This window comes from Pteropus vampyrus, unplaced genomic scaffold, assembly GCF_000151845.1.
Source record: "Pteropus vampyrus isolate Shadow unplaced genomic scaffold, Pvam_2.0 Scaffold185, whole genome shotgun sequence".
Classification (NCBI taxonomy): domain Eukaryota; kingdom Metazoa; phylum Chordata; class Mammalia; order Chiroptera; family Pteropodidae; genus Pteropus; species Pteropus vampyrus.
In genome coordinates this window covers 607688-621272 of record NW_011888966.1, presented here as the reverse complement: position 1 = coordinate 621272, position 13585 = coordinate 607688, and the positions used below count along the sequence as shown (strand labels likewise).

General features: G+C 45.3%; 1 protein-coding gene across 1 annotated transcript in view; it reads left to right on the top strand.

Moving 5' to 3' along the window:
* The window catches only part of SH3TC2 (SH3 domain and tetratricopeptide repeats 2), a 55799-nt gene that overhangs the window by 30440 nt on the left and 11774 nt on the right, over nt 1–13585 (top strand). The window contains exons 9-12 of the mRNA XM_023537287.1: nt 234–367; nt 2980–3021; nt 3145–4842; nt 4950–5131. Coding sequence (XP_023393055.1) covers nt 234–367; nt 2980–3021; nt 3145–4842; nt 4950–5131 — 2056 coding nt within the window. The remainder of the gene's footprint in view (nt 1–233; nt 368–2979; nt 3022–3144; nt 4843–4949; nt 5132–13585) is intronic.

Below are 13585 nucleotides of genomic sequence, written 5' to 3'. Positions count from 1 at the left end.
TATTCAGCAACTGTGTAGCTCTGTTCTCCATGGGTGAAGTGCAAACAGCAATTCCTCGCTGGCAGTATAAATAAGTACATTATACAACACTGAGACGAGGAGTCTGAGTTCAGTTATGGGCATACGGGTTGATGGCTTCTCAATGTCCTTCACTGCATCATCAGATGGAGAGGGAAAGGGTCGTGCCCGGAACCTTGCACTGATCTGTGTTCATGTCTTTTGTCTCAATGCAGAAGCAAGAACTCCGCTTTTTTCAGTGATGAAGAAAGATGCTCTCTGTGGGTCCTGGAAAGTGACTGGAAAGCTGAGTGTGCCAGCTTCCTCCACGCGCTTGCTCACACTGACATAACATCTGTCTACCGGCTTAGTGAGTATTTGCTCCCCGGACCCTGTTGAAAGCCCAGGCTCCTCACGATTAAGAGAGGGTCTCTAAATAGGAGTAGAGTATCTTTAAATCTGACTCCCATCCGTGAGTTTGGGGCTATGGCCACTATTCAGTCGATGACCCGGATCATGATTGTTTAGCAGCACTTTCACTTTAGATTTCAGACAGTTCTGGGGTTGCGTGGGACTTTTTCCTAGAAACTGTGAGATACGTTGAAACTAACCCATCTGTAACATGGGAGGTCTGCCATATTGAGCCTTCCATTCTAATTCAGGAGAAGAAAAACTTCCTGAGTAGCTGTTGTGGTCCCTTCTTCTAGGACAGAAGTATGTCTAGGTCTCCAGTGACCAAGGTGGGGGCCTAAAACATTACAGCTGGAAGGATCCTAAGAGGTGATTTCTCCTCCCACTTCACAGATTGGGAAACTGAGGCCCAAGTGAATCAGTGCCTGAGCCAGAATAAGAACTGCACTTCCCTATTTTCAGTCAGAACAATCCTTATTTTGCCACATCGCCCCCGACACAAATGCCATTGGACTGCTGGGTACGCTAGACTTGGGTGGGTCAGTGCCTAGTACAGTTCTCAGCAGTGTCAGGATGGTGGACTGAGTGAATGAATGACACTACTTTCCCTTCCTTTGGGCAGGGCCCACCGCGCTGTGTCAGAAAGTACACTCTCCCATGACAGGTTTCTTATTTCTCCCATCTCTTCAGCAATGGTGATGCTTTGTCTGCTCCTCTGTGGCCAGATTAGATGGGGCACGTTTCCTGGGTACAGCCAGAGATTCTGCAGGAGGGACCCGTCAGGTCAGCTCTCGGGGCCAGAGGCAGGAGCTGGAGTCTTCCTCCAGCACAAGGAGCATTTGTGAGGGGCACTTAGCTCTGACATCAGCACCCTCCCTGGCAGAGGGTTTCTGCCACAAGCAGATCACACTGCCCCACCCAGCTGAGCCAGGAAGCTGAAACTATGGGTGTTGCCTGGTAGGTGCAAACTGAGGTCTGAAAAGAACTACTTGGGGTGTGCCTTGGGGATGTGGGCTGCAGACTCGGATCTAAGGTATCTGCCAATCATTGATCCAGTGGTTGAGGGAGATCCAGGAGCAAGTCCCGGGCGGCCTGAGGCCTCTTATCTAAAGACCGGTAGTGTAACTCTGCTGGGTACAGAGCTGTGCCTTATGGCTGTGCAGGCCGCCCCTGCCACCAAGGAAACCAGCAGAAGGAACATACTCTGGGTAAATTCCGGCTCCCCCAGGGCCTGTGCCCTGGGGAAGGAGTACCTCTCTGTAACTTTTCCTGCAGAAGGAGCACCTTTTTGTAGCTCATGCACTGTTTGTGTTCTCGGGGGTCCTGGCCTGGAGACAGATGGCTGCAGTAAGAATGGCTCATGTCCTCAGTGTCAGTGAGGGACAGGCGCGTGAACAGCTCTGCAGGGCTCAGCTCTCCTGTGTTTGGCTGCGGAGCCTTCCACCCTTTGGGGCTTGCAGACCTCAAGTATCTGCAATGACACTCGCAGAAAAAGCCTTCCTCGGCGAATAGAAAGCAGAGGCTTGCCTTGGTGAGGGGCCTGCTGTCCTCACAGTTCACCGGTGAGCCCAGAGAGGGGAGAGGCGGCTGTCGCGTCTCTGCCAGGAGCAGGCAGAACCTCCTCTCCCCCAGCCCCTGCCCTGCGGAGCACGACTCTGGCCTTGGCCTGCGCAGCTCCACCGAGGCTGCTCGGGTCCTGAGGATTCCCTTCTTTGCTGCCAAACTCACTGCGTCTTCTTGGCTCTCACCTAGTCTCGTTTCACTCCTGTGACATTAGGTGGCTGCACCGTGAAGCACCCTGCTCTCTGTGTCTCCTCTTTTCTCGCTGACTGTACCTTTTCGGTCAGTCTCCTTCACTGGCTCCCACTTGCCACCTTGTCTCCCGCTGGATCGATTGCATTCTCTGCCGAGAGCTCCTGCAAGAACGGCAAACTCAACATGTCCAAAACCAGGCTCGAGACTGTCCTTTCGCCTGCCTCATCCCGCCAAGTCACTTCAGAGAACATAACTAGGCCCCTCAGATGCATCTTCGCTTTCTTTTCTTCATTATTCACCTTTGGTCACCTTGTCCTGTCAAAGCACATTGTACACACTAAGTCAGTGTCTGAGTGGATGGGTGATGGATGAGAGGAAGGAAAAAGGAAGGATGGTACACACGGGAATGGGAAGCAGTGCCACATGCCACAAAGTGCGCTTCGCTTGAAGTTCTGTTCACGGCTCTGCCGTAAAGTGATTGAGAGATTTGGGGCTTCAGATTCTATCATCCTCCCAACCCCCATGCTGCTCGGCATAGAGCTCGTGCTTCCAGCTTTTATCCTCTGATTCTGGGTCTCATTTCTACCTCGGTTCCCAGTTGTAGAGTGAATAGGATAAGTCAGATAATCTTCAAGTTCCTGCAGCTCTAAACTGATAACGAAGGGGAGAATTCTGCCCAGTTTCTTAAAGATGGCTGATGGTCTGAAACTTAAACACAGAGTCTCCTCAGGGGCCACTGGTCTGGGGTACACCTATAGGCAGAGGAATGGCGGCCCATGATGATCTAACACAGGTCTGTCCTTCATCTTTATCCAGGTGGATTTGAATCCATCCAGAATCTTCCAAACGATCTGAGTGGTGAGTAGAGAGCCTGCTGAACCTGACCTTCAGTCTTTCTGGGCAGCATCCTGTCCTCTTGCCAAGAGCTGGCCGCCATATTGCAAGTACTCATGGTTGCTCAACTCTGCCTGTCCCTTACAGCGTCCCAGCCCACAAGCTTCAAAGAGACCCGGCCTGGTGGGGCCTGGGAGGAGCGCTGGCCCGTGGGCTCCAGACCGTCCAGCAGCTCCGAGGACTCCAGCCTGGAGGACGAGCTCCTCTCAGCCGCCTCAGACAGTTATCACCTGCCGGAGCCCGATGACCTTGATGACCCGGAACTGCTCATGGACCTGAACACTGGTCCGGAGGAGGAGGAAGCTGAGAACTTCGCCCCTATATTGGCTTTTCTGGATCACGAGGGTTACGCCGACCACTTCAAGAGCCTCTATGATTTCTCTTTCTCTTTCCTCACATCTTCCTTTTACAGCTTCTCTGAAGAGGACGAGCTGGTGGCCTACCTGGAGGCCTCCAGGAAGTGGGCCAAGCGGAGCCACATGACCTGGGCCCATGCCCGGCTCTGCTTCCTCTTGGGCCGGCTGAGTGTCAGGAAGGTCAAGCTCTCTCAGGCCAGGGTGTACTTCGAGGAGGCCATCCACATTCTCAGTGGGGCATTTGGGGACCTCTCCTTGGTAGCTGCTCTGTACATCAATTTGGCTGCTATCTACTTGAGGCAGAGACTGAGGCATAAAGGCTCGGCCCTGCTAGAAAAGGCAGGCGCCCTGTTGGCCTGCCTGCCTGACCGTGAGTCCAGTGCCAAGAACGAGCTCGACGTGGTGGCCTATGTGCTGCGCCAGGGCATTGCGGCGGGCAGCTGCCCCTTGGAGGCCAGGGCCTGCTTCCTGGCCATCCGGTTGCTCCTAAGCCTCGGCCGGCATGAGGAGGTCCTGCCCTTTGCCGAACGTCTGCAGCTGCTCTCTGGACACCCTCCTGCCTCGGACGCTGTGGCCACCGTCCTGAGTTTTCTGTATGATAAGAAATACCTTCCACACCTTGCAGTGGCCTCTATCCGGCAGCGCGGTCTCCATAGTGCCCAAGGAATATCCCTTTCAATTTGGCAGGTCCACCTGGTCCTCCAGAATGCCACCAAGCTCCTTGGTGTTCCCTCTTCAGGCCAGAGCGAAGTTTCCGCTCTGGCCTGCCCCGCACTCAGGCAGGCACTGGCTGCCTGTGAGGAGCAGGCAGATCGGCGCACCCAGAGGGCCCTGTGTCTCATCCTGTCCAAAGTGTACCTCCAACACAGGTCTCCTGATGGTGCCATCTACTACCTGAGCCAAGCCTTGATGCTAGGGCAGCTGCTGAGTGAGCAGGAAGCCTTTGAGTCTTCCCTCTGCCTGGCCTGGGCCTATCTCTTAGCCAGCCAGGAGAAGGCGGCTTTGGACATCCTCGATCCACTCTTATACTCCCTGAGGGAGACAGAGCATGCTACCCAAAAGGGAGTGGTCCATAACCTTCTGGGACTTGCACTTCAAGGTGAAGGCCGGGTGAACAAGGCAGCCAAGAACTATCTCCGGGCCTTGAACAGAGCCCGGGAGATGGGGGATATGCGTAACCAGGCAGTGACTTTGGCCAATCTTGGCTACCTAACCCTCAAGTCCTGGGTTCAGCAGCCGGCCAGGGACTATCTCCTCCAGGCCATCCGACTCTATTGTCAACTCCAGGCCAGTGTGGAGACAGACATGGAATTAGTACAGGTGCTTCTCTGGTTGGCCCAGGTCCTGGTGTACGGACGCCAGCTGGCCGGTGGCCGCCTTTGTTATGAAATGGCGTTGCTGTTTGGCTTAAGGCATCGGCACCTAAAAAGTGAGTATGTCCCCCGCTGCTGGGCAGCTTTAGAGAAAAGTGTTAGAGCACGCGTTGCCCTTGTCCTCTCGCAGGCCATCTCATTCGTGTCCCTGCTTTATGTTCAGGTCAGCTTCAGGTCACCAAATCCCTCTGCCATTTCTACAGCTCTGTGTCCCCAAACCCTGAGGCATGCATCACCTACCATGAGCACTGGCTGACGCTGGCTCAGCAACTCAGGGACCGAGAGATGGAGGGGCGGCTACTGGAGTCCCTCGGGCAGCTCTATCGGAACCTAAACACGGCCAGGTGAGTCTGGGCTGCGGACCGTCCTAGAATCATCTGGTCTTCCTTAAGGAGAAACGATATTCTTTCCCTCAAGAAGGCAAGTCCAAATGCCTGTGGTATGTTTACGACATCAAAAAAGGAAAAAGCATGGGCTTGTGGCCACCACGCAGTGCAAACCCAGTGTCATCCATCGCTTATTAGCTGTGTGGCTTTGGACAGGTTATTTGATTTCTCTATGCCTTAGCTTCCTCATCAGTCAAAGGAGGATAATGCCGGCATCTATCCTACAGTATTACTGTGAAGAAAAAATGAGTTTATGGACATGGAACACTTGGAACAGTGCCTATCACATGGAAAGGGCTCAGTAGCGTTGGCTGGGTTTCAAGCACTTGTGTGTTTCCATAACAACCCATCACATGACGATGATTGAGGGTGCATAATTCAGAGCGGTGGCAGTTATACCAAGGACCGAGGAACCCTCAGATCTTTGTTACCTGAGGATAACTGGTGTTAGAGGAAGGACACTTAAAGTGAATAAATTCATTGAAAGCACCGGTGAAAAATTTCACAGTAAAAAAAGATCGTTTGAGACCTTACCTTTAAAACGAACTGGAAATGATAAGAATAAGTTTATTTTCACTTTTTAGTTAAGAGTGCTTTAGTTTATAATTACAACTATGTGCTAAGTCTTGAAATAAACAACAAAAGACTTGTTGACTTTTTAGCTTGATTGTGTTGACAAAATTATATACTAGAGCAATGAGACATCCTTTGTTTTGTGAATGACTTTTTAGCACTCTCTTAAAAGGCTCATTTTTGCAAAAATATACCCAAACCTAACTGTTTCACCTAAAGGCTTCTTTTAACCATTCGCCATTTAAGTTAGCCTCAGAGTATCTTGCCATCCACTGATTTTCTCTTTTCTATCTCTTCACTGGTCTAATGTGCTTGATCCTCATGTGTCAGTGGCGTGGCCTGCAGTTCTGCTCTCTAACAAGCCTTTAATTCATTCTATTAAATTCTGCATGGTTTGCAAGATATTCAGTTTCCTTTACCAACAGATTAGCATTGCAGCATTGAATTCATAACTATGAATGACTTCTAAAATAAAGCAGGGATAATTGCCGGTGTTGAGTGGAGAGAGGTGGTTGACAAGAAGTGAATTAAATGACAACTTTGCTTTTCTAGGCAACCTGGTAGTCTGGTAACTTTAGGCACCTGGACACAGTCAGATCATGAATAATCAGATAACGAATTCCCTCTCTCTTTCTTTCTCTCTCTCTCTCCACCCCCACTCCGTCTTCCTCTCTCTCACACTTTCCTTCAGGAATCGGGTGTCTTGCAAATCTCCCATTATCTTTGCCTTCAGTCCCTGGAAAGGAGATTTTGGTCCTTGCAGCATGTGAGGAGACAGGAGGCCTGGCCCTTGCCCCATCCTTGCTTCCATCCCAGGATCCCCTAGGAGCCTGGATGGTTCTAGAGCAGATGCAGAAGGCAGGCTTGAATTAACCTTAGAGATAAAACAGTTATGTTCATGGCGAGGCATCGTAGGAATGGGCTTTGAGAAAGTTAGATTTTAAGGGACCGAAACAAGGTGGGCAAGTACATGTCAGGTTTATTTGCACCTCTCCCTATGAACGAGCTCAGTTTCAGGTCAGTCACTGCTCCAAGGCATCACCTACCCCTCGCCATTCTTTGCTCATCAGTCTTCCTCCCACCTCCAGTTGTCAAAAAAAAAAAACACCAAAAGCCTAAGGAGGAGGAGGCCAGAGAGAAATCCCTGGACACTGTCAGTACAGACCATGGAGGTCTTATTTAAGCCAGCGTGAAGGATCGCTGTCCTTAGGTGATGGGGGTGATGGAGAGGAAGTACAAAGTGGGCTGCAGTTGGTCCAAGAAGTGACCGGAGGAAGTCAGAAACCACAGAGCTGGTAGAGGAGCAACCAAAACTGGATTAGGAGTCAGGAAGTCTGATCCTGCCATGAGCTAGCAACGGGTCCTTAAACAAGTCATTTCTCCTCTTGGTTGCCCCATTTATAAAGTTAATTGAATGAATTGCCTTCTGATTCTCAGATGTTAGGTCTAGGACCAGCCAGCTGTGCTATTCTGACACTGGCAGGAGCCCTCTTAGTACCAGCTGTTCCTCATTTGTCAGTGGCATGGTAGTACCATTCCTGCTGTCTCCAAAAAGTCTTGAATTTTAGGGACGTTCTTAAAGTTGTGGGCCTTCTTAGAGGGCCTCTTAGATCAGAGACCTAAGCTTTCGTGGTTTTGAAAGACTCCGAAGTAGGTTCAGAAGGTGTTGATGTAGTGACCGCAAACCCCGTGTGGGCAGCCATCGTGTCTAGCACAGAACTTGGCAGAGAGGGGGCGTGGAATACATGTTTGTGGGGGGTCAGCCAGGTAGTTAATTAAGGACAGTAGTTCCCCCGTTATCTGTGGTTTTGGTTTCCCTAGTTTCAGTTACCTGTGGTCTACTGTGGGCTGAAACTATTAAATGGAAAATTCCAGAAATGAACAATTCATAAGTTTTCAATTGTGTGCCATTCTGAGAAGTGTGATGAAATCTCACACTGTTCCACTCCATGCCTCCCAGGACCTGAATCGTTCTTTGTCCAGCGTGTCCACAGTGTACATGCTGCCCACCCGGTAGCCACTTAGTAGCCAGTCTCAGTTATCAAATCGACTATCACGGCATCACAATGCTCGTGTCCGAGCAATCCTTACTTTACTTAATGGCTCCGAAGGGCAAAAGTAGTGATGCTGGCAATCTGGATATGCTAAAGAGAAGCCGTAAAGTGCTTCCTTGAAGTGAAAAGGTAAGTATGTATAGCAAAAAACAGTACATATATCGAGTTCGGTACTGTCTGCAGTTTCAGGCATCCACTGGGGGTCTTGGAACATGTCCTCTGTGGATAAGGGGGGATGCTGTAGTTATTTAGTGCACTAGGCTACTAGTTTTAGCCCTCACATTTGAGTCATTCAGTGATTTGGAGTTAATTTTTATATACGATGTAAGTAAGGGATCCAGTTCCATTCTTTTGCATGAATACCCGGTCTTCCAAGTACCACTTGTTGAAAACTTATGTTTCCACATTGAATGTTTTTAGCACCCTTGTTTAAAATCAATTGACTATGAATATAAGGATTTATTTCTGAACTCTAAGTTCTTTTCTATCGATTGATATATTTAGCCTATGCCAGACTACACCATTGTGTTCATTCTAGCTTTGTGGTAAGTTTTAAATTGGGGCGCGTGAGTCCTCCAAACATGTTATTCCTTTTCAAGATTGTTTTGTCTATTTTGGATCTCTTGCCTTTCCATATGAAATTAATATTGGCTAATCGATTTCTGCCAAGAAGCTGGCTGGGATTTTGATAGAGAGAATGTTGATTCTGTAGATTGATTTGGGCAGTATTGCCATCTTAACAATAGCTTGCTTTCCAATTCACAGACGGGGGATATCTTGCCATTTACTTAGGTCTTCTTTAATTCCTTTCAACAATGTGTCGTCATTTTTAGAGTATCAATTTTGCACTTCTTTTGTTAAATGTATTCTGAAGTAGTTTTTGATGCTATCATAAATGGAATTGTCTTCTTAATTTCACTTTCAGATTGTTCATTGACAGTTTATAGAAATACAGTTGATTTTTGCATGTTAATCTTGCATATCCTGCACCTCTGTTTATTAGTTCTAATAGTTCGTGTGTGTGTATCTTCCTGAGGATTTTTTATATATAAGGTCACGTCACATGCAAATATAGTTTTACTTCTTTCTTTCCTATCTAGATGTCTTTTATTCCATTTCGTTGCCTAATCACCCTAGATAGAACCTCCAGTTCAATGTTTAAAGAACTGGTGAGAGTGGACATCCTTGTCTTTTCCTGATATTAGGAGGAAAGTTTTTGGTCTTTGACTATTAAGTGTAAAATTAAGCGAATGTTTCGTAAATGCCCTTTTTAGGTTGAGGAATTTCCCTTCTATTCTTAGTTTTTTGTGTGTATTTTTTATCATTGAAGCATGTTGAATTTTTTTTCAAATGCTTTTTCTGCACCTATTGAGCTGATCATGTGGGTTTTTCTTTTGTTCTATTAAAAAGATGATTGAATTGAATAATATTGGTATATTGAACCCAACCTTGCATTGCTGGGATAAATCTCACTTGATCATTGTGTTTCTAATTCTTTTTATATGCTAGTATTAGGTTGAATATTTTTATATCTATAGTCATAAGAGATATTGATCTGTATTTTTCTTTTCTTGTGATATCTTTGTCTGATATTAAGGTAATAATACTGACCTTAAAATGAGTTGGGAAATGTTTCCTCCTCTTCTGTTTTTTGAAAGAGTTTGTAAAGGAACTAACTTTTGATTGTTGATTTTTCTCTATTGTTTTTCTATTCTCTATATCATTTATTTCTGATTAAGTATTTATAATTATTTTTCTTCTGCTTGCTTTGGGTTTACTCTTCTTTTTCAAATGTGTTAACAAGGAATGTCAGGTTATTAATTTGAGATCTTTTTTAATATAAATACTTACAGCTATAAATTTATCTCTGAACACCGCTTTTACTCCACTTACTCCAATTTTGGTATGTTGTATTTTTGTTTTCATTCATCTCAAAGTATTTTCTAATATTCCTTATGATTTTTTCTTTGATCCCTTGGTTATTTAGGAATGTAGTGTTCAATTTTCACATATTTTGAGGATTTCTCAAATTTCCTTCTGTTACCAATTTCTGGTTTCTTTCCATTGCGAGAACATAGTTCATATTTCATTTCTTTTAAATTTGTTGACAAGGCCTAAATTTATTAAGAAAGGCCTAACATATGGTCTATTCTGGAGGATGTTCCATATGCACTTGAGAAGAATGTGTATTTTGCCACTCTGTGTAGTGTTCTGTAGCTATATCTGTCGGGTCTAATTGATTCATACTTAAAGTCTTCTATTTCCTTTTGTTCTTATATCTAGTTGTTCTAGCCATTATCAAAAGTGGGATATTGAAATCTCTAATTAATGTTGAATTGTCTATATCTCCCTCCAATTCTGTCAGCATTTACTTCATGTATTTTGGGGCTCTCTCTGTTTTTAGGTGCATTATGTTTCTAATTGTTATGTCTTCCCGAGGGAATGAATCTTTCATCAGTATAAAATGATCTTCATTGTCTTTAGTGACAATTTTGGCTTTTTAAAAATCTGATATTAGTATAGCCACTCCAGCTCTCTTTGGATGGTATATCGCTTTTCCTTCTTATAATCTATATGTGTCATTGAAACTAAAGTCTATCTCTTGCGGAAAGCATATAGTTCAATTGTGTGTGTGTGTGTGTGTGTGTGTGTTTAATCTATTCTGCCAATCTCAGTCTTTTGACTAGCGTGTTCAATCCATTTACATTTAATGTAATTACTGGTAAGATAGGATTTATGTCTGCCATTTTGGTGTTTGTTTTCTTTATATTGTATATCTAAAAAAATTCCTCCTTTACTGCCTTCTTTTGTGTTAAATAGATGCTTTCTAGTGTACCATTTTAACTTCCTTGTAATTTCTTTTACTATGTTTATTTCGGCTCTTGTCATAGTGCTTAATCCTGGGGATTATAATTAACATCTTAATTTATAACAGTCTGTTATAAATTTCCTGGGCATGTACAGTTTTGCACTTGCATATGGCCTTGTAGATTTCCAGCAATATGCCGGAGCTTTTTAAGATGTCCTCCTATGGGCATCTCATTCCCCAACTTTTCCTTTTATGTTTTTTTTTTTTCAGCTGCTTCTTTGCTCCAAATGTTTTCACCACCTCGGGCAGCATCAATGTTAAACGATAGCTGCTGATCTTTGTGGACAAACACCCCGGGGAAAGGATATTCTAGACAGAGTGAGGTCTGAGTCAGGTTAAATTAAAACAAGCCCTGTGAGTGGAGGCTTTTAGGGAACTTCCAGACAGGTCAATAGTGACAATTCCCTGAGGATAGAGTGCTGGGGGAATTCTGAACTCATTGTGCCTCTTCCGGTGGCTGCCAGGCTGCTTGTTTTCCTGGTAACTGTGATCGTGAAGCTTTTGGTTTTTCAGGTTTTCACAGAGCTGTGGAGAGGAGATGCCTCTAGAGCAAGTTAAGATGCAACAAAACTCACTGTTCTTAACAAGATTCAGCTGTTTTTTTTTTTTTTTTTGAATAGGCGCTCCTCAAATCGTTGCAAACCTTTAGTTAACTTCTAGAGTCCTGAAAAAATTGTGACCATTTTTGCCAGTGTTCTTATTGCTTTTATGGGGGAGTGGATTTTTGGAGGTCTTTACTCCATAATTCTGGAAGTCGATCCAGATTAGGAATTTTTAATCCTAACATTCTATAATTCTAAGCTCTGAGATTCTTGTTTATATAATTGGGAGGAGAAAACAACCACTTCTGCTTTATCACCAATATGGGTAATACTAAGAGGAAGATCGTGAAGTACCCTATGTGTCAGAGGAAACCTCTGCAAACATAGGTCATTATCCCTTTGCAGAATATTCAGTTTATCAAGGAGAACATGCTATAATACTATATTTATTTACCATGTAGAAGTCACCCACTCCTACAGAGCTTTCAAGAAAAAAAAAAAAAAGAAAAAAAAGAACAAAGACCAGCTAACAGACATAGAAAAACAGATGTTTCCATGCACCTGGAGGTGGTTACAGTAATTTAACTCTAAGCTTCCTGGTAGCTGAGGTAAAAAGGGGAAAGCCATATGAGGTTCTCACTGTCTGATAAAAGAACATAAACAAACATATCTGTTGGAGCAAATTTTTTCCTGGAACTGATTTCAAGGAGGAATTTATTAAGTGGGTTTTGATGTAATGCACACATTGCTTCAACTGAACTTGCCCCAAGTAATTTCCATTCTCACAAAGCTCAAAGCCACAGCAGGCAAAGGCAGAAAGTGTCCACGGGCGAGATGGCAGGCATCTGCAGGGAAAGTTTGGAGAGAAAGGAAGGAACTCCATCATCAGCGGAGGGTTGAGAGGATCTGTCGGGGAAAACTTCTCATGAAGGTGATAGCATTTGAGGATGCCCTTGAGGGATAAGTAAGATTTTGAAAAGAGAAGAGTAAAGAATAGAATTTTGGGTAGAAGGAATAGCAATACATCTGAAAGACGTCATGTAGGTTTAAAAGGCAGACTTTGATGTTCATCTAGATATGGGTACTGAGGCTGAGGGAGGACTCTAGCCTGTCCCCTAGGAGGGAATGTAGGGCTTTGGGGAGTGGGGGTGGCGTTGCAGTGGGGCTCTGGATCTGCCTAGTGAGCACCCATTAATAGTAACAGGAGGCAGTCAGTGAGGTGCACTGTTCACCAAGCAATGCATACTCTCAGGATACCCGCACGAAGTAGAAAGAGTTGTAGAAACTGAGAACTAAGGAAGCCTAGCTTGCAACCATGCTGATTCCGATTGAGTCATTCTGACATAGCTCTGGGAGTCTGTGTTTTTAATGACAGGTAATGCCGATACAGGTGAATTAAGCTTTGAGGAATGTTGGCGTTATAGGACGAGTCCTGGGCTGAGACTGAGGAGAGGACAGTTCTGGCTTTCGGTCTTTCTCTAATGTGCTGTGCAACCTTGCGCCCGTCACTTCCCATCTCTGGGCCTGTTTCCTCTATAAAAGAAGGGGGTTGGACTAGGTCTGCAAGTCTCAACCCAAGCTGTTCAATGGAATCACCGTTGGGGCGCTTTGACAAAATGCCAGGGCCTGGGCCACACGTCCTGCATGTCCCAGGCTAGCATGGCATATCGACACGTTGAGGTGAGTTTGCCTATGTATGTATGTTCAAAAAGCTTCCGGGTGATTCCATGCTGCTGAAATTGAGAACTACTGTCTGCGGGACGCCCAAGGCTCCTTCTTGTTCTAGAATTCTGAATCGGCGCAACACGACATCACCTGTGCCTCATCGCTTCCTTAATCTCTGTCAAGGGAAAGAGTTCTACATAAGACAATTTTCCAAATTATCGAAGAGCACTCTGTTAACCACCAGCCTTTTAAAACTTTCTCTTCTTTGATTTTTCTTCTTAAACAAAACATCAAAATGTTTTTGACGATTTAAAGTCACCACTACGGTCATTCATCTGTACATTTATTCAATAAATATGCATTTGGCATCTACTGTGTTTTAGGTGTTTACGAAAAAAATGTTAAAGAGTAGTTGAAAGACGGGTGGACCCTGGGCTAGTAATGACAATGACAGTGATAACGAACATTTAAGCATTCGTCAAGTGCTGACTCTATGGCAGTCACTGCTCTAAGCACTCTAGTTATATTCTCATGTTTAATCCTCACAACAATCCTTTGAGGCAGGTACAGTTATATCCCCATATTGCATATGGGGAAACCAAGGCACAGAGCGGTCCTGTACTTTCTCAAGGTCTCACAGCTGGTCGAGGCAGAGTCTGGATTCAAATCAGGCCCAGACCTCCCTGCGTGATCTGAAACAATGTTGTTCC